The 22,168-nt window shown below is 41.7% G+C and overlaps 1 protein-coding gene across 1 annotated transcript in view; it reads right to left on the reverse strand.

Annotated features, from left to right (window-relative positions):
- ACE2 (angiotensin converting enzyme 2) overlaps nt 1-22,168 on the reverse strand; it is a 48,725-nt gene that overhangs the window by 4,945 nt on the left and 21,612 nt on the right. Inside the window, 9 exon segments of the mRNA XM_065900367.1 lie at nt 1,050-1,150; nt 4,445-4,503; nt 5,715-5,887; nt 6,299-6,421; nt 10,440-10,538; nt 12,939-13,083; nt 15,594-15,820; nt 18,404-18,573; nt 21,496-21,699. Coding sequence (XP_065756439.1) covers nt 1,050-1,150; nt 4,445-4,503; nt 5,715-5,887; nt 6,299-6,421; nt 10,440-10,538; nt 12,939-13,083; nt 15,594-15,820; nt 18,404-18,573; nt 21,496-21,699 — 1,301 coding nt within the window.

Raw genomic sequence — 22,168 nt, forward strand, 5'->3', positions numbered from 1 at the left:
TGCTAAACAACATGGCAGGCAGCAATGGCCCTGTTCCATGGACAGACGTGGTGCGTTGATATCTTCGAACCTTGCCCCTCCCAGCAAAAATCGTCATGTTACCCCCACCGTGAGGGTGATGAGTGGGGTTGACAGTACGATGTGACAAGACTCTGCTCTCACAGCTGCCAGACTGATCCTAATAAAACCCAAGGCAGATCACAGGGCTCCGAGCCTTCCTCGCCCGGAAGGAAAGCCAGTGGCCTTAGAACGGCTTGGGAGGCACACATGAACTTTCTTCTCGCCTCCCCACCCCCCCTGGCCCAGTCCCACCATGACCACATCTCCCACTGGTCTTCTATTAGCTCACTGTGCTCCAGCCACACTAGCCTCCTGGCTGCTCCTTCAAAAGGTGAAGGATATTTGTCCCTCGGGATCTTTCCACTTGCTATTTTCCCAGCTGAAACATTTCCCCACACAGTCTGCACCTGTGACTCTCTTTCCTGTTTCAGCTATTTGCTCAAATATTAACAAGGCTTTCTCTGACCATTTTAGTTAAAATTGAAACACACACACACACACACACCAGCACTCCCTAGCTCCTTTCCTGTTGAATTTTTCTCCTTAGCACTTATCACCATCGAATTCTACTACTTACATATTTTGTCAACTGTCTATAACACACACACACACACAAAACAGATACATTAGAATATAAGCTCATGAATGAAAGCAGAGATTTCTGCCTTTTTTTTTTTCAGTGCTGAGGGTGGATGAGAGCATTTGGGGAAAAGAAGGGGAGAGGAAAAGAGGAGAGAGGAGGGAAGGGGGTGGAAAGAGAAGAGAGAGGCGAGGAGAGGGCCATTTCATAACAGTGCTCTTGTCACCTACGAGTCAAATAAGTCACAATCATCCCTAAATAGACTGGCCCAAATTCCAGGAGATCAAAGAGATTTAAAAGTTATTAGGAGGTTTTTCTTAATTTCATTTGAATAAAAGTTGAAGCATAATATTTTCTTAGACCCAAGAGTAAGGGAAATACTGATTGACAGCCCAGCAAATCAACTCACCCAAAAGGAATGGTCTCGTTTCTGACTTTTGAAAAATACTCTCTCATGGCGTATGCAACGGATGACCGGAACAAGTACATTTCATTGTCATTCCATTCATACTGCAAATTCAAAACAAAAACATTGCTCAGTAGAGATCGTGGGGTACCTTAAAACCTGATATTCTAAAAGCTTTTTTTTTTTGTCGCACCGTGCATCTTGTGGGATCTGAGCTCCCCGACCAGGGAATGAATCCACGCCCTTGGAGTGAGAGCGTGAAGTCCTAACCACTGGACCGCCAGGGATTTCCCCACAAGCGTTATTTTAAAATTATCTAATATGCCAAAGATTCTTGCTCTGCGTGACGTCAGTAACCTCCAACTTGAGTGTGCATCAGCATCACCTGGAGGGCTTGTTAAACCACTGAATCCTAGGCCTGAGCCTCAGAGTTTCTAATTCAGAAGGTCTGGGAGGAGACCCAAGAAATCGCATCTCTAACAAGCTCCCAGATGGTGGGAGCTGGTCCCGCTGCCACGCTTTAAAAACCATGGCGTTCACTGGCCCTTTTAATTTAGTTTGATGCAAGCTGAAATAAACACCCGGAGGGAAGGTTTATAGATGGGAGTCATGTGAGCCATTGGTTTTGGTTAAAATGTCCATATACTGTAAACAAATATGCTGAGTTTTTACTATTTTTATAGTAAATTCTTGGATATGTGTAAGTGTAAAAAAAAGAAGAAACTTGAGGTTCAAAGGAAAAAAATTTTTTTTGTAAACAAGGTAATTTGTTCTTGTGTTTCAGTGCTAAACCAATGGCTTGTGTATTTGCATCGTCCAGGAAAAACCTATTGAAAGAGAAAAAAGCGTTCACTCTTTCCTCCAGTAGATGGCAGTAGAGATCATGAATAGCACGAAGTTTGCATCTCTCCCCCTTCTAGGAAAAACAATTACGAGATGATCATACTAAGTGAAGCAAGCCAGACAGAGAAAGACAAATATCATATGATATCGCTTATATGTGGAATCTAAAAGGATGATACAAATCAACTTATCTACAAAACAAAAACAGACTCACAGACGTAGAAAACAAACTTATGGTTACCAAAGGGGAAGCGGGGGAGGGATAAATTAGGAGATTGGGATTAACATACACACACTACTGTATATAAAATAGATAACCAACAAGGACCTACTGTATAGCACAGGGAACTTTACTCAATATTTTGTAATAACCTATATGGGAAAAGAATCTGAAAAAAATATATGTGTGTATGTACAACTGATTCACTTTGCTGTTCACCTGAAACTAACACATTGTAAATCAACTATACTTCGATTTTTAAAAATATAATTAGGGCTTCCCTGGTGGCGCAGTGGTTGAGAGTCCGCCTGCCGATGCAGGGGACACGGGTTCGTGCCCCGGTCTGGGAGGATCCCACATGACGCGGAGCGGCTGGGCCCGTGAGCCATGGCCGCTGAGCCTGCGCATCCGGAGCCTGTTGCTCCGCAACGGGAGAGGCCACAACAGTGAGAGGCCCGCGTACCGCAAAAAAAAAAAAAAAAAAAAAAATATAATTACATTTTCAGAAGTAAATCTAAAATTTTAGCTGTTTAAAGAAAAGATTTCATTGTAAAGCAACTACACTCCAATAAAAATTAATTTAAAAAATAAATAAAATAAATAAAAATAAATTTTAAAAAGGATTTCAAAGGGTTGCTACATTGACCCCAGCTTGATATCACACAGCTGTTGGAAAAAGTTGCTTTAATAGTAATAATGATATTATTAATATTATTACTAATATTCTGGTTACTATTTCTATATTCAAAAAAAGCAAAGGCCAAGTTCTCAAATTAGTGTCAAAGATCCAGGTGGACTTTGCCATGAAATAGCTTGAACTGGGCAGTTATTCTGGCTAAAAGTATGGTCCTGGTCTCATCAAAGCAGCCTCTCGCGCAGTGAACAGGCCTCAGAATGTTACACCATCAACCCCTCTGAAGACTACCGATCCCTCACTGCATGGAAAGAGAACATGGGGACACATGTCAAGAAAAAAGAAGATAATTGAAAAGGATCCTGACCTACCAGATACTTTAAATTAAAATAATTAAATTTCATTAGTCCAAGGAAGAGCTAATAAAAATATGACAGAAAGAGAAATGATCCCAGAGACACTCAATGATTGTTAAGAAATAGGAACTTGAACTTTTAGAGTTTGCGAAGTGATGCACTTCCATTTTTATTATTTCTTTCTTAAATGTTCCTTTTTTACTCCTACTATGTTATTTATGTTTAAACGTCTTACTTATCTATGAAAGTTACACTACAACTACTGTGGAACGTTGGACAATATTTAACTTACCAGGAAAAGTAAGGGGGTAGAAATGACATCTTTGGGTCTATCCAGTGCAAAGAACAATTTTCTGTAGCACCCTGGACTGTTTTACCCAATAGTGTCAGGCTGCCCTCTAATCCTGCAAAGCCTGCAGGATGCCACAAGCCCACCCACGCCTTTGATCCCCATCTGCCTGGGGCGACCCTCTCCTCTCCTCTTTCCCAATCAAAGCCACTACTGCTTCAAACTGGATAACCTGCGACAGGTGTTTAGGAGAAAGAAATAGCTGATCAAAGTAATTCACATGAAGGTGTAAGTAATCTGATTTTCTGTAAACATTCTGTCGTCCTGAAATGCATCTCTACATCAGTGGTTCTCAGGCCGCGCCGTAATCAGTCACCTGGGGAGCTTTGATGACTTGAGGCCACACCACAGAGCAATTAAGTCAGAATCTCTGGGAGTGGGATTCAAGCACTGATATGTTTCAAAAATCCCAAATGACTCCAGTGTGCAGCTACGTTTGAGAAACTGTGTTCTAAATCAGAGCTTCCCAGTCTTTATTGTGTCTACGGACCCACTGGGGGGCTTGTTAAAATGCAGATTCCGATTAAGCAGGTCCAGGGCTGAGGTCTAAGACTAAAACAAGCTTCCAGGATATAGACAATTGACAAGCTTCCAGGATATAGATGATTGACTAAGACTAAACAACGCAAAACCGCCTACAGTGCTTCTAAGAACAAACAATCTCTCAAAATATAACCATGTCCTCTTCCTCAAATACAAGTAATGGTGTTTAGAGTGAATTGGGAGGGTGGGTATTTGATACTTAAGATTGGATGTTTTCTCATTGATCTTCATAACACCTTCAAAGTCACAAGGAAAGAGGAGGCATAGCCAATCCAATAAGGAATGAATGTGTTACTAAAAAAACAAACAACCCAAAAGCCAAAGGGCAGAATCTAGAGCTTTTTAAGAGAACCATGTGTCCTCTCATCTTTCGGACCACACTGGAATGAGCTTGTTGTGCCCTATTTAAGGGAATACATTGAAAGTCATAGACGCACTGTGTAGAATACTCACAGCTTTTTCTCCAAGAGCTGATTTTAGGCTTATCCTCACTTTGATGCTTTGGTCAGAATCTGATTAAAGAGAAATAACAGACTGTTGTTACAGATGACAGATTGACCATGTGTGTTTATTTCCTTCCTCTCCCAAGATCCCACTAAAGTGATAGTAAAGGAATTTTTTAAGGTATAAACACAGTTTTGGAAAATGAGAAGTTATGGAGGAGTGGTAAGTGCTTTCGCAAGGGTCAGGAAGCCATGCCCTAACGTGTACACAGAGGCAGCACGGACCCCCAAAGTCCCACAGAATCCCGGAGAGGCTTAGGGATTCAGGTACAGTAGGGGGTGGGAAAAAGATACTGGATGGAAAACAAGGGGAATGAAACTCAAGGTCTGGTTAAAGACACTTTGGGGAACAGTTGATGTTCCTACCCCATGAGCTCTTGCTTAGAAAGTCACTTGGAGCAAAACAAGAGGTAATTCACGAAAGAAGATATGGCATCCAGGAAGCAGTGGATTCAACCCAGGACAGCAGCAAAGGGATGACTCAGGATGAAAACTGTGGTCCACATTGAGACAGGAGGACTCTAAGAGGGAGTTCTTTAGGAAAACATGAGACTGAAAAGAATAGATATGTTGGAATAGTTGAAAAAGATGAATGTGACATACATAGCAAATTAGGCATACAAAAAAAATGAGGCAATAGAAACTCCAGGACAAACAAAAAACCACATAAGAAAGGATATAAAATAGTATATTACTTGGTTCTGCAAGCATAATGATGCAAATATTGATAATTTCTCTATGAAAAATTATGTTAAACCTAATTGGGAGAATGAGAAAAGGAGGCAGAAGAGTAGGCAGAAGTGCATGCCTAAAAGTGAGCGACAGGGAAATGACAATATAAACAAATTGTTTAAAAATATGAAAGTAACTGCCAGAAAGGAGAGGCAATAGCATTAAAATCGTTAAAAGTGTTTGTCTTTGACGAGCCGGATTTGAATACAGTGGGCTGGAGACTGTTAGACTCTTTTATTTTAAATATGGGGCTAGTAAAGCAGACTTGAAAAAGAGAGAGAGAGGTAGTTTTCACTGTGCCAGGTACATAGTAGCTGCTCAACAAATGTGTTTCCTCCCAGATAAAATGGCAGCTACCACCATAGTACAGGGGCTAAGTAGAGGGAGAACATATTTAGCTGTGTCACAGTCCCATGAGACTGGGGCCAGAGAGGACTAGGGGAAGCAGACAGTGGGCAGTTAGAAATGTGTCAACTCAATGTACTCACATGGAGTCCAGTCTGTGTTCCATCCCACAGACGAATTCCTGTTCTGGTCTTTCAGCCAGGTCAACAACGGCTCAAAGTACTTGAGCAGTGGTTTTACGTCCATAGTCTTTACTCCCACAATACTTTCCAATGCTGAGGTCCAGGGTTCTGATTTTCCAAGGTGCAGCATTTGGCTACATGAAAAAAGGGGAGGGTGGGTTCAGAGCCTTTTGAGGGATTCCAGATGTATATCTACTTACATGTACAATCTATACTTTCTCCTCTTTGGCTTGACTAAGTTTGCTCCTGGCAAATAAGAAAAGAAGCCATGTTAACAGATGTAGTCATCCTTCAATCTCTCTTCCCCTCCAGTTACTACAAAAAGAGCTCTGTAGTTATGACATGGAGAGAGGAGGTGGCCTGTCCAGCCATCACATGGTCCAGGTTCCTGTGTGACCACGAAACAAACATTTAATTTGTGGATGAGAACATTTTGAGGCCCCCAATTTTCTTTTTAGAGCAAAGAAATCAAATTCAAACTTAGGCATGGAAATTAGTAACATTAAATAGGAATGAGAGGTTCAATATTTTGAAGCATCTCTTACAGCAGCCTCTGCCCAGCTTCGGTGGAATTCGAGATATCACATTTGTACAGGGGACCTTCATGTTTAGCTGTCTGACAAAGGGCTTCATGAAACTGGAATTGATAAATGGTCCTTGTGTAATATCTGCAAAAGAGATAAAGAAAAAACGTTGTCCTGTGTTTAGTTTCTGTGCTAGAATCAAAGATTGGGGCATATATTTAAATGTTGAAGCCCTAGTCACCAAAGAAGTACCAGTTAAACCTCTTTTTCCTCCCGAAAGACCCAAACATGAACCCTACAGACTCATCATACTTGCATTCATGTATCAGCTGATAAAAAGGCAGTATTATTTTGTTAAATGTTAGCTCACATTTGTATTGTGTTTTACAGATTTATAGCCCTTTCACATAAATGATGCCAATCGATACTTATGGCAGATTAACAATATTATTTCCACTTTACAAATAAAGAAACTGAGGCTCAGGGCTTAGCTGGTGGTCCAGTGGCTAAGGGTCTGTGCTCCCAATGCACGGGGCTCAGGTTCGATCCCTGGTCAGGGAACTAGATCCCACATGCTGCAACTAAGGGTTCGCATGCCGCAACTAAAGATCCCACATGCCACAACTAAAGAACCCACATGCCACAAATAAGACCCGGAGCAACCAAATAAGTAAATAAAAAAGAAAGAAAGAAACTGAGACTCAACAAATTCAAGATCTGGAGCTAAGAGGGGAAGAACATAGGTCTTAGGACTTCAAGTTAAAAATGCTCTATTACAGATATTAGTCGGCCTGCGAGTTCAAGATGGCAGAGTAGAAGGACGTGTGCTCACTCCCTCTTGCGAGAGCACCGGAATCACAACTAACTGCTGAACAATCAGCGACAGGAAGACACTGGAACTCACCAAAAAAGCTACCCCACATCCAAAGACAAAGGAGAAGCCATAATGAGAAAGTAGGAGGGGTGCTATCACAATACAATCAAATCCCATAACTGCTGAGTCAGTGACTCACAAACTGGAGAACACTTACACCACAGAAGTCCACCCACTGGAGTGAAGGTTCTGAGCCACACATCAGTCTTCCCAACCTTGGGCCCTGGTAACAGGAGGAGGAATTCCTAGAGAATCAGACTTTGAAGGCTAGCGGGGTTTTGACAGGACTGGGGGAAACAGACACTCCACTCTTGGAGGGCACACACAAAGTAGTATGCACATCAGGACCCAGGGGAAGGAGCAGTGACCCCACAGGAGACTGAACCAGACCTACCTGCTAGTGTTGGAGGGTCTCCTGCAGAGGCAGGGGGTGGCTGTGGCTCAGCGTGAGGACAAGGACACTGGCAGCAGAAGCTCTGGGAAGTACTGCTTGGCGTGAGCCCTCCCAGAGGCCGCCATTAGCCCCACCAAAGAGCCCGGGTAGGCTCCAGTGTTGGGTCGCTTCAGGCCAAACCACCAACAGGGAGGGAACCCAGCCCCACCCATCACCAGACAAGCGGATTAAAGTTTTACTGAGCTCTGCCCACCAGAGCAACAGCCAGCTCTACCCACCACCAGTCCCTCCCATCAGGAAACTTGCACAAGCCTCTTAGATAGCCTCATCCACCAGAGGGCAGACAGCAGAAGCAAGAAGAACTACAATCCTGCAGCCTGTGGAACAAAAACCACAATCACAGAAAGACAGACAAGATGAAAAGGCAGAGGACTATGTACCAGATGAAGGAACAAGATAAAACCCCAGAAAAACAACTAAATGAAGTGGAGACAGGCAACCTTCCAGAAAAAGAATTCACAATAATGATAGTGAAGATGATCCAGGACCTCGGAAAAAGAATGGAGGCAAAGATCCAGAAGATGCAAAAAATGTTTAACAAAGACCTAGAAGAATTCAAGAACAAACAAACAGAGATGAACAATACAATAACTGAAATGAAAACTACACTAGAAGGAATCAATAGCAGAGTAACTGAGGCAGAAGAACGGATAAGTAACCTGGAAGACAGAATGGTGGAATTCACTGCTGTGGAACAGAATAAAGAAAAAAGAATGAAAAGAAATGAAGACAGCCTAAGAGGCCTCTGGGACAACATTAAACACAACAACACTTGCATTATAGACGTCCCAGAAGGAGAAGAGAGAGAAAAAGGACCCGAAAAAATATTTGAAGAGATTATAGTCGAAAACTTCCCTAACATGGGAAGGGAAATAGCCACCCAAGTCCAGGAAGAGCAGAGAGTCCCAGGCAGGATAAACCCAAGGAGAAACATGCAGAGACATTAGTAATCAAAATTGACAAAAATTAAAGACAAACAAAAATTATTAAAAGCAACAAGGGAAAAAAAAAAAAGCAACAAGGGAAAAATGACATACGTTTTTCCCTTGACAAGGGAACTCCCATAAGGTTAACAGCTGATTTCTCAACAGAAACTCTACAAGCCAGAAGGGAGTGGCATAATATATTTAAAGTGATGAAAGGGAAGAACCTACAACTAAGATTGTTCTACTTGGCAATGATCTGATTCAGATTTGATGGAGAAATCAAAAGCTTTACAGACAAGCAAAAGCTAAGAGAATTCAGCACCACCAAACCAGCTCTACAACAAATGCTAAAGGAACTTCTCTAAGTGGGAAACACAGGAGAAGAAAAGGACCTACAAAAGCAAACCCAAAACACTTAAGAAAATGGTCATAGGAACATACATGTCGATAATTACCTTAAACGTGAATGGATTAAATGCTCCAACCAAAAGACACAGGCTTGCTGAACGGATACAAAAACAAGACCCATATATATGCTGTCTACAAGAGACCGACTTCAGACCTAGGGACACATTCAGACTGAAAATGAGGGGATGGAAAAAGATATTCCATGCAAATGGAAATCAAAAGAAAGCTGGAGTAGCAATACTCATATCAGATAAAATAGACTTTAAAATAAAGAATGTTACAAGACACAAGGAAGGACATTACATTGATGATCAAGGGATCAATCCAAGAAGAAGATATAACAATTATAAATATATATGCACCCAACACAGGAGCACCTCAATACATAAGGCAACTGCTAACAGCTATAAAAGAGGAAATCGACAGTAACGCAATAATAGTGGGAGACTTTAACACCTCACTTACACCAATGGACAGATCATCCAGACAGAAAATTAATAAGGAAACACAAGCTTTAAATGACACCATAGACCAGATAGATTTAATTGATATTTATAGGACATTCCATCCAAAAACAGCAGATTACACTTTCTTCTCAAGTGTGCACGGAACATTCTCCAGGATACATCACATCTTGGGTCACAAATCAAGCCTCAGTAAATTTAAGAAAATTGAAATCATATCAAGCATCTTTTCTGACCACAACGCTATGAGATTAGAAATGAATTAAAGGGAAAAAAACGTAAAAAACACAAACACATGGAGGCTAAACAATACGTTACTAAATAACCAAGAGATCACTGAAGAAATCAAAAAATACCTAGGGACAAATGACGATGAAAACACAATGACCCAAAACCTATGGGATGCAGCAAAAGCAGTTCTAAAAAGGAAGTTTATAGCTATACAAGCCTACCCCAAGAAACAAGAAAAATCTCAAACAACCTAAACTTACACCTAAAGCAATTAGAGAAAGAAGAACCAAAAACCCCCAAAGTTAGCAGAAGGAAAGAAATCATAAAGATCAGAGCAGAAATAAATGAAATAGAAACAAAAAAAACAATAGCAAAGATCAATAAACCTAAAAGCTGGTTCTTTGAGAAGATAAACAAAATTGATGTGTATAAAATGGGTGACTAATAAGAACCTGCTGTATAAAAAAATAAAATAAAATTCAAAAATTAAAAAAAAACCCCATATTAGTCACTCAAAATAAATACATAAATAAATAAAAATACTCTATTACAATCACCCTGCACTCTGTTAGTAACAAGAAGACAAACAAAAATATATTTCTATTTCTCCCAAGGATACTATAAATTCCCTGACGGTGGGAGAAAAGATCTCATGTCAGTTCTATTTAACTCAATTAAATCGAATTGAAACTGATCATCTATTTTGAGGATCTAAGGGGAAGGTGAACGGAGATAGAAAAAGCAATTAGAGTTGTCACTCTGTCCACAAATCCTAGAAGTGAAATAGAAGAAAACTGTCATTTACCGGATGAATGAGTAATCTTCAGCAACATGGAACAGACACGCGGGGTCACAGTATGTTTCATCATGGGGCAGAGGCTCCACCACCCCGACTATCTCTCGCCTTTGGGGAAAAAAGAAGATACGTTAGCTCTGGGTCACTCATCGTGAGAAAGTATGGATGGTGTCATTAGTGCAGTGTCATCAGCCAATGGCGTTTCTACTGAAATTAGTTGTCAGGTGAAATTGAAACAGTGTAAAGAATTACAGAATAAAGTGCATCTTGTAGCCATCTCTTTATTTTTTTAGATTCAGCCAGTCTACAGCATTGGAAAATAGCTGTACCTTCAAAATACTAATTTACCAAAGTGCATTGCGTGGCCAAAAACATACAGTGAAAGTCCTAATAATTCCTCTCCGGCACTACATTTTATGGGCTCCTCGTAGGCGGAATTTTCTAAAATTGAAATCTCACTGATTCTTCAAGGCTAGCTCAAACGTCCCCTCCTCTGTGAGGCCTGCCCCTGATCCCAACCACCTGCCAGCACAGGGAACCCTCCAGCTCCCTTGGCCTTCTCTAGCTCTGCCTCCTTTGCCATTTCTCTCTCCGTTTTATAATTATTCACATACAGCTCCTTCTTGCCCTGGAGACTTGCCCTAGCGGGCGGGGCTGTGTTTTGGTCATCTTTACAGTTCCAGTGCCAGACACGATGGCCAATGCTAAGAAAAGACTTCATGTGGATTCGCTGAATGCATAGAGTAATTAATGCATTAATGAATCATTTTAAGGGTCTGATTCCATGTACCTTTGGAAATAAACTAAAAGGGATCAAAAATTAATTTGATCAGAAAAAAAAAAGGTAGGAAAACCATGTATTTGGCATTGTTTAAAGTGAATACATCCGTCCTTTCTGATTGTGGGATCATGATAGACATAATTTCAGTAATACTCAAATGCTAGCAAGAGCTACTACAGATGCTGCCTCCTCCCTCCCAAGGAGGGTTTATGTCACCAGAGAGAATCTTGGCAGAAGAGTGGCACTGACTTCAACTTACGGATATGGGGCTGAATGTTATAATGGTAGATCTTCACCACAGAGAGGAAAAATAAAGAAAAATAATTGACAGGAGTCTGACTAATAGATGGTGAGGAGAAGCTTTCTTTCTTTTTTTCCTTCCTTCCTTCGTTCATTCATTCATTCCTTCTTTCCTAACTTCCTTCCTTCCATCTTCTTCTGTAATACTTTCATCATTTATTTCATACTTGCATGTGCCAGGCACTGTGCAAGGCACTTGGGATACGGTGATGAATGAGGTAGCGCTGAAACTATTGAAAGGAATCGCCCTCTGCTGCCCAAATGCAGCAGGCTCTCACTAGCTTGGAATTCTCTCCCTTCTCCTCTACATACCCCTGGTTAAATCCCACATCTTTCTCAAAGCTGTTTGGATGCCTCTCCTCATCTGACCTATCAGCCAGGGTTTTGGATCCCCCCTTGGATGCTCATGGATGCCCACATTCTCCCATCACAACCCAACACGTTGCAGTGGTTTCATTTCCTGCATTCCTCCATAGACTACAAGTTCTTTGAAGTCGAGGAGAACATCAGAAATGATCAGCATCGGATTCCCCAGTGCTTTACCTAAAATGTGGGGTAAATATTTTTGTTTCAAAGAATGGACAAAAGCAAAAATAAAAATGAATAAATTGATCACTTCCGAAATAATATCACAGTTTAATGGGTGCCTCAATACTTAAGATAGAGCATGAGAAATTATGTCACTTGACCCTGCTGGGGGGTGGGGCAGAGCCAAGGAAACATTATCTGAGAAAGCTCCCAAATGGAGACTTAAAAAATAAAAAGGAGGCAGTTCATGTGGGTGTGTGTGTGTGTGTGTGTGTGTGTGTGTGTGTGTGGTATGTGATGGCATTTCCCTAGCCTGAATACACTTCTCTCTCATTTTCACATATTTAGCCCCACATCACTAGATTTCAAGATTTAGCCACTGAAATCCCAGTTACTCTGACTAGGAAGAATTCTCTGAGAACTCCAGTGCTAGTTGTCTTAGGTGGGTTCTCACCCAAACAGACCCTGAGACCAGGCCCTGGGACGTGATCCCAGGAAACACAGGCAAAGGAGTGAGGAAGTGAGACAGGAAAAGGAAAGCAGCCCCCAAAAGGTGTGTTATCAAGCAAGTCACCACAGTGGGTAACTGGAGCCTATTCCCACTGAGGAACTCTAGGATCCCACGTAGAGCACTCACCTCAGAATTCTCCCCGCTGAGGGCGAGGGAGCTGAAGTACTTATCCACCAATTCCCATCACACATAGTTCCTCAGTCTTTTCTCCATAGGAGGGTCCTAGTGACCAGAGGAAGCCCTCAGGCAATAAAATACAGATACTGGTACTAAGTATATGATGTCTGTGTGTGTATGTGAGCGTGTGGACACAGGCCAACCAAATGCTTTTAAATAAACAGCAAACTCATGAGGAAACATTTTACTGATTGCATATTCATTGACTTACTTCATCTCCCACCACTTTTGCATCCACTGCTCTTTGGGTATTTCACCCTTAAAGACCATCCACCTCCACTTTTCTAACATGTAGGTAAACGGTAGAGTTCCAACAATAGTAAGTGCTTGTTTGAGCAGGAAGTTTATTTCTGTTACTGAAAATAAAATGGGAAAGGATAAACATTAAGATGAGGGTGACAGCGGACGTTTTGTATTAGATTAATTTCCTAACCTCAAGATATACTTACTATAAGGATGATCACATGAGAAATATTGACAGTGGACATAATAATATGTATATATTCGTTTTCTCAGCTGAGGGATTTGGAGTAGGGTGAAGCCTTGGATAGATCAGGTTAAATAAATCTACAAGGAACCCCTAATCCTTTTTCTTTATTAGTTTCAGTTGCCTTCCTTAAGTACTTCTTATCAGAGCTAATTAGGGGTATTTTATCTACTTTCCTAGTCATACTGTTTATCTTTTTTGGTTTATTTATTTATTTATTTATTTTTGGCTGCGTTGGCTCTTCTTTGTTGCACGCGGGCTTTCTCTAGTTGCAGTGAGTGGGGGCTACTCTTCATTGCGGTGCGCGGGCTCCTCATCGCGGTGGCTTCTCTTTGCCGTGGAGCACGGGCTCTAGGCACGCAGGCTTCAGTAGTTGTGGCTCACAGCCTCCAGTAGTTGTGGCTCATGGGCTCTAGAGTGCAGGCTCAGTAGTTGTGGTACATGGGCTTCGTTGCTCTGCGGCATGTGGGACCCTCCCGGACCAGGGCTCGAACCCATGTCCTCTGCACTGGCAGGCGGATTCCCAACCACTGTGCCACCAGGGAAGCCCCACACTGTTTATTGTTGCAAGCTCCATGAAGGCAGTGACTGCCAATTCTCATTCAAGACTGTATACCTAGCCTGGTGTCTGCTACATGATGTCCTCTGTGAGTCTTTGCTAAATAAACAAATATTAAATAGATGTGGCCAAAAGCCAGTAAACCAGGGAGGGGAAAAAACAACAAAAACGAGCCTCCCTAGAGGAAACCATCCACTGGATGATCAGATGTACAATGTACTTTAAATTTACTGACATCTTCCTTATCTGAGTTTAAAATGCTTTAACAAATTATGTTATTTCATTTATCCTTTATTAGTGATGTAAAAAGGCAGTGGAGTTCATATCTAGTGCGTAAATGAAGCTCACTGGAATGTAAGCAGAGGGATATTACCTACTTGGCACACCAATATATTTAGTGTCTTTTAAAATGCTTTACACATAGTAAGTGCTCAATAAATATTTTTGGAAGAAGAAAGGAAGAGAGGGAGAAGGAGAGAGAGAGAGAGAAGGAATGAAGGACCTTATTTTGTTTAGCATCATTCACAGATCAGGGCCAGAGTCAAGGAAAGAAGCAGGAGATTTTCAAATCAGTGGTTTAACCATGCCTAGTACTGTCTTAGTGATTCAACCATCTTTGACTGCTGTCAAGGAATATTAAAAAATGATAAAACTAATAATGGTCTGTTAATTGACTTGAGAATGATACTTTAAAATTAGGAAAGAGGTGTGGTTACTGTGAACCCCCTTTCCTCTGTTGCTCCCTTCATGGGAGGATGCTGCTACTTGTCTATTACCCACTGGGTCTGTGCTCACAGTAAAATTTTCAGACATGATGATGGCTTTACACTGACCTACTCCCAGGTCCTTGTGAGATCGTCAAGGTCTGGAGCCAGAAGTCGAGGCAAAGTGAATTGCCCACACAAGGATGGAGCTCATGACCTTGACCTCATCGACTAAATGTACTAGTAGGCAGAGCTGAAGTTTATGTCCCAAATTGCTAAAATGAGGGGAGAGAAATACATAGGAAAGAAGAACATATTTGGCTCTAAGTGTCCTCCTTTTACAAGAAAGAATCCTCACAGAAAAATCTGGATCTCGTGAATATTTGTTGTGTTCCATCAAGTCCAACCCATCCAAAGAGAAACAGGCTGCCTCGGGCAAAGATGCTGAACGATGGCCTGAATCTGAGGGGATGTTACGGGGCAAATTCATGCTTCAGCCACATGAACAAAACGTTTCAGTCTCCTCCAATCTTGATATTCCACCACCTGTTCCTTAAGAACTCCCAAATTTCAAGTTACACTTTGCTTTGCATAATATTATGGGAAAAGTTATAGATTAGGGCTCTGCTTCCGGTTCTGCCATGTTGCTTCTTGACCTTGGGTTAATTATTTTCCCTCTCATGTCTTCAGTTTGCTTCCTCTGCAAAATGGTTTTTAGAATCTGTTCCAGCTCCACTGTTTTGGTTTTTACCTAGAACCAGGGGATTCAGTCAGAACTCTGACACTAATTAGCTGGGTAACCTTGGATAAGCCATTTCAGTTCTATGGGCCTGTTTTAGCATCTTTTTAAAAAGCTTCTGTTAGATGGTTCTTAGAGTCCCAAGACCATTCACTTAGTTACCTCTCTTATGCCCTTTTCAAAGATACAAAACCAGAAGCTGGCATATTATACTATATACTTAAAATGTTTTTTAACCAGTAGCAATTTCCAGTTACCCATAAATAACTTATATTTTACATGGCAAAAATTAAATATATCCTATGCATGACAATAAATACCTTTGCCCATGTCAGACTAAAGAATACCCAAAACAGGCCATGAAAACATGTCCATACCTCTGTCTTCATAAAAATCAGGGGGCAGAAGACCAAGGGCTTTCAGATAGTGAGGTGTAGCTGCAGAAAGTGACATGATTTCCCCAACAGCTTCATGGAAACCTTCATTAGCTCCATTTCTGAGCAGGTAGGGCTGTGTGGCATACGCCATGTCATACTGGATGTGCCCCATCTCGTGATGGGCTGTCAGGAAGTCATCCATCGTCACCTTTGTGCACATTTTGATCCTGAACAAAAATGGGCAAGATTAAAATGGATCTCATTGAATTTCATTTAATCATCACAATGGAGTTATATGGGATTTCCATAGCATGGATCACCTTTCCAAGACTTATTTGCCAATGATTCTTGAGGACCTATCTTGTACGTCCTAGAAACTGTACTAGGTGCTCAATATAAAGTGAAGGGCAGGGCTGAATCTTGTCCTCCTGATCACAGACTAACAGAAAGGAAGATAAACAGAGTCGTCTACTACAAAAACTCTGAGGCAAGTACTCTACAAGTGATCAGCAGACATGGCCTTGGGCACAACAATGAGTACATGGAGGCATAGTCTTCTGGAAGCCCCCAGGAAGGGCATAACTCAGGATGCAATGAGCAAGCTGGACCTTGATCAACATGCAGGGGTTTGCCAGGCAAATGGCAGGGAGGGACAAGAGACTGACATTCCTAGAAGCGCTCAATGAGGATGGCTTGAGAAAAGAATGTGGCATTCAGGACACAGCCAGGACATAGTAGTAGGAGGAGGAAGGGACAGAAATTGGTATTTGGGAATCCTTAGCATGTAAGTCAGGGAGTGGATGTGATGGCCCATGAAGCTGTGTAGGATGGCAAGAAAAGAGAGCCAAGGACAAAGCCCCAGGAGGTCCCAGGAGGTACAGGGTGGAGAGAGGAAAAGGAGACAGAGAGAGAAGTCAAAGAAGTCCAGAAGGAATGACGATGCAGACACCAGTGAACAAGAGCACTTCAAAGACAACTCCTCAACACGGCCCCATGCTGTTGTGGCCCAATGGTATAAGGCTGGCATTTGGCAGTTAGGTGCAGGTCCTCTTCAACTTGGCAAGAGCAGTTTCATGCAGGTGAGTGTAGGGGTCATATTTCAGTAGGTTCAGTAGTCTTCCCACCACTCTGAGCACCATGTCATCCCCCTGATGAATACCCTTTAAGGACTCCCGCTGCTCAGGAATAAACTCAACCTCCTTTATACACCCCAATATGACCTCCTTCTCTAACTTGGTTTTTCTCTATACTCTTTTGGCACAATTATAAGAATAGCTATTATATAGTTAATATCTACTGTGTGTAAGATCCTGTGCTAGGAAGCTTACATACACTTACTCATTTTTCAACTTCACCCTAGCACTGGAGTCAGTGAGCTATGGCCTGCATCTGGCTACCTGTTGTGATAGATCAGGCTTTACTGGGACACAGCCCTAACCACTTGTTTCTGTATTATCTATGGCTGCTTTCATGCCACAAGGGCAGAGGTGAGTAGTTGCAACAGAGACCTGCAAAGCCTAAAGAAACTATTTACTATCTGACCTTTTATAGGAAAGGATTGCCAACCCCTACTCTAGCGCATGCGGCTGGGGCCCTGCCTAGATCTGCTTTACCAGAAAGATCCACCCATCTCCCAGTTGTCTGAGTCCTGGCTGTTGGCCAACAGCTGCTTCCTTCTTTAATGTTTTTGGCTAAATGGGAGGTGCCTCAACCAGGAGGTTATGTGGCCCCATACTCTGGGGCAGTCCACAGCCAATGACTGAGTAATATGGGGTACAAAGGGCCAGTCCTCTTGTCTCAAGATGTGACCAACTCTGTGGTACAAATCATGCTCCAGAGAGCCCCGTGGGATCAGGCTGAGGCCAAGTCTCTAGCAGAGACCACCTCCTTACTTAACTCTTTCCCCTGCCCCATCCTGCTTCCTTCACTCCCCTTTGCCTGCAAGCTCTCCCTCAGTGAAACACGTGTACAAGAATCTCCATCTCAAGCCAGGGAACCCAACCTAAGACACTCACAAACCTGCCAACTGGGAATTACGATTCCACTTTATAGATAAAGAAACTGAAACCCAAGAAGGTTAAATACCTTGCCCAAGGTTGCCTATTCATTAAGTGACACAGCTGGGATTAGAAAGCCTGTGCTCATTCCGCCATTTCACACACACCCTCCTTCACACGCCCTTTATTCTAGCCTAACCTGCTGACTCCAGTACACAACTCTGGTCCTGCCTCTCTGCATCTGATACTGCTATTCTCCCAGCCCCATGTCCCTCCCAGCTCTGTCTGTCCAAACCCTTCTTATCTTCCAAGCCCAACTCAAATGCCACCTGAAGAACCCGGTCTGAGCCAAACCCCTATTCCAGGTGTGGTCACTTATCTTCCAATTCCCATGGAGTGTTCTCTGTGTTTCTCTTAATGACACATATCAGCTTATCTATTCACCTGTCCTAGCTCACTCAGAAGAGGGAAACGGAGGTGGGGATCAATGCCTGACTCACATATCCATCTTCCATAAATCTTGCACCAACCCTTTCCTAATGGGGGCACCACCATACCCATGACCATGCAACTCTAATGGGTGCATATCATCTCAGATGAGGCAAACTGTCTAAAGGTTCAAGTTAGGGCCTGCTGACAATCCCCTTTTCCTTGGAAAGCCCAGATGTGCTCTCATGGACTCCCAGCCTTCGTTCAAGGAGAATTCATTCATCTCTTCTGTGCTCAGAGAAGCAGAGAAGGAATCCAAATTCATCCTCATCCCTCCATTGTCTCCCATTTTAGTATCAGCTGTGTACACATCAGCCTCACTACCTGAAGTCACCCTTCCCCAGGTCCCATGCTGTGGGGTGGCAGACCACTTTCCGGCCATCGCGTGGCTCAGTTAGCATGGAGTTATCCCAGAATTCTTGAGTCATATTAGGAAGGCCAATAGACACAAAGAACTTCTCAGCCTCCTTGAATATCCTCTTTGCATCCCAGGACTGGAAGAAAAAAAAACAAAAAAAACCCCAGCATTTAATTCTAGCATTAAAATCACGGCATTCTTTCTGTTGGATATGTACAAAGGCATAACTGTTCTGGAAGGCAATTTGGCAACATGCATGGACAGCTTTCACAGCATTTATACTCTTTGTCTCAGTAATCCTGTCTCTAGGGAACTAACCTAGGAAATTCTTAGAAATTAGGTCGAAGAATTACGTTTAAAATGATTATTATTATTTTTCAATTGAAAGAATTTGATATATTGTGTAAATTTAAGGTGTATAATGTGTAAAATGATTTTTTTTTTTTTTTTTTTTTTGCAGTACGCGGGCCTCTCACTGTTGTGGCCTCTCCTGTTGCAGAGCACAGGCTCTGGACGCGCAGGCTCAGCGGTCATGGCTCACGGGCCCAGCCGCTCCGCGGCATGTGGGATCTTCCCGGACTGGGGCACGAACCCGTGTCCCCTGCATCGGCAGGTGGACTCTCAACGACTGCGCCACCAGGGAAGCCCTAAAATGAGTTTTAATAGAGGGAAAAGTGGAAACAACCACCAGAATGGTTAAATAAATAATGATGCCTTTGTGGAATGGAAAATCTAAATAAATTAGATTTATAAAGAATTTTTATTGATATTTTTAATAATTTAATAGTGAAAAAGTAAAATATATAAACCACTTATATGGTATAATCTTAATGAGAAAATACATTAAAATGTTAACAGTAGACGGGGTGAGATCATGTGTGAAGTTTTTTGTCTTTATTCTTTATGTTCTAAGTATAAACACAAACGATAATGACCTTCTCTTTGCTAAAAACTGTTCAACTCAAGACAACATCCCTTGATTGATCTCCTTCAATGGGCAAGGCCCTGGCATTAGGCTCATTAGAAGACACAAACAATAAAGCAGACATGAAGCTGTGTGATTTTGGAACCAAAAAGGCCCACATGTGACCCAGCAGCCGATGGGTGGGGGGGCCCTTGGCTTCATAGTCTGTATGGGAATCTAAACTTTCAGAATGTTCTAGAACTGGAGAGGGGCAGCAGAAGGTGTCTGCGATTCAGCAAACTCTTCTGGGAACCAGTGTCTCTGGAGCTGACCAAGACTTCTTTGGACATAAGGCCCATATCAGTCAAACTAAGTTTGTATAATTGGCAGATATTTAATGAATCACTTTTTAGTGACACAGAAAACTTCCTTTCATCTTAAAGACCAGTCAAGTTTGTTTTTGCTCCTATGTCAGCCTTGGGGATATGCAACTGGATATAACAGACACTATGGATATTTTCTTTGACCTTTAAAGGCTTAATGTCAGTCAATATTGCTATTGGTGAGTATGGCATTCTTAAGGAGAATGAACATATACTAAAACAGTGTAGACTGGCAAGCACAGTTAACATCTGCTGAATGAAGAATGAATGGATAGAAAACCAGGCTGGAAATATTAGGAGTTCTCAGTTCCAACCTTAGTTGTCACTGACTGCCTTTGTGACTTTGAACAAATCATTTACCCAAGCCTCAGCTTCCTCACCTACAACATGGAACTATCACAATACCTGTCCTGGCAGTCCCATAGGTCTGTCGTAAACATAACATTAGGAGAGATGGTGGGTGTGAAAACACCGTAGACAGGCTATGGAGCTACATAAAGATGGGCCTCTGCTGCTGCTCAACTGTGAAGTGGGGCTACAACGGCTGCAGGAGTTTAGGGGCCCTTGCAGCTTCACGTTTTCATTCTGCTATGGACTTTTCCCAGGAGTATGTTACGTAGGTGAAGATGTTCATTGCATTGCTGCTTACAGATTTAAAACTGTTAACAAGCAGTGCGTAAATAGCAAACCATGGTGCAACCATCTGAAGAAATTTTACACAGCCAGTAGAGGTATGATTATGGATCCTACCCAGAAATGTAGGCTATTAGCTGAATAAAGAAAAATACACAATTATAACTATAATATTATTTAATCAATGGGAGGGAACATAGAGAATTTAAACAATTATACCAAGATGGTAAAAGAAGTTTATTTAAAAACTATTTTAGACTCTTGTAATATTTTTAACAATAATGATTTTTAATATGCAAAAATCTTCTAAAGATATCCTTTTTTTACTATTCACAGAGATTACTGACTACTTAGCAATGACTAACTTTATATTTTTTTCACATCTTTATTGGAGTATAATTGCTTTACAATGTTGAATTCGTTTCTGCTGTATAACAAAGTGAATCAGCTATACGTATACCTATATCCCCATATCCCCTCCCTCTTGTGCCTCCCTCCCTCCCACCCTCCCTATCCCACCCCTCTAGGTGGACACAAAGCACCGAGCTGATCTCCCTGTGCTATGCGGCTGCTTCCCACTAGCTATCTATTTTACATTTGGTAGTGTATACATGTCCACGCCACTCTCTCACTTCGTCCCAGCTTACCCTTCCCCCTCCCCACGTCTGCAAGCCTATTCTCTACGTCTACATCTTTATTCCTGTCCTGCCCCTAGGTTCCTCAGAACCATTTTTCTTTTTAGATTCCATATATATGTGTTAGCTTACCGTATTTGTTTTTCTCTTTCTGACTTACTTCACTCTGTATAACAGACTCTAGATCCATCGCAATGACTAACTTTAGAAAGAGTTATGGCAACCAGTTGATAATTCCACGTCTTATTGCTTAATGGAAAACTCAGGTCATCTCTACTTTGAATATCTCTCAGCAAGATCAATACCATACTTATTGAAGGTACTTGATGTCACTGACATTGTAAACTACTTTTCCATGAAAAGACAGCTACATAAGAAATAAATTTAAATTAGCTTGAAAATCTTCTCATTTACATGTTTTCATAAGACAAGAAGAGAAGGATGGCATAAAAAGAAGTGACGTTGAGGATTTAGATTTGGTTTTCAAGGTGTCTTCTTCCTACCTGGTTCTGCATTTCTTTGGTAACATCTATGCTCGGTCTCTCTCCAAAGGGGACTGTCAAAGGGTACAGATTTGTCCAAAATCTCCCCCACATATCACCTATTTAAAAAAAAGATTTCGTTAATACATGACAAGGACAACAGAAGTATAGACCTGATTTTACATAGTGCATGAGGTGGGATTGGTAAACAGGACACAGAGTATTCTAGATTTAATCTAGTTTCTGTGCTTCCTTTTCACTACCTCTTTTCTTCTTCCCTTATTTTATATTTTCAACATTCCCTTCTTTTTTTACCGCCTCTAAAAGGTTAAAATGGCAGGAGATGATGTGGCTAGACAAAGCTTGTTAGGGAATCATCCCTGTTTCTCACATTTCAAATTACAATTCAAAGTCACAATGTATTAAATGTACAGGACATCACAGCTACTATAGATTAGAAATAGATTTATATAGTCCCTCATCCATGGGACAAAATACTACAAATTAGACTATTAGTAATCTATGATATTGGATTCAAGAGAGATCATATAGACAGACTTGTGGTTGCCAAGGGGGATGGAGGGGGAGGCAGGGATGGATTGGGAGTTTGTGGGGTTAGCAAATACAAACTATTATATATAGAATGGATAAACAACACAGGGAACTATATTCAATATCCTGTGATAAACCATAA

This window comes from Phocoena phocoena, chromosome X (genome assembly GCF_963924675.1).
Source record: "Phocoena phocoena chromosome X, mPhoPho1.1, whole genome shotgun sequence".
Taxonomy (NCBI): Eukaryota; Metazoa; Chordata; class Mammalia; order Artiodactyla; family Phocoenidae; genus Phocoena; species Phocoena phocoena.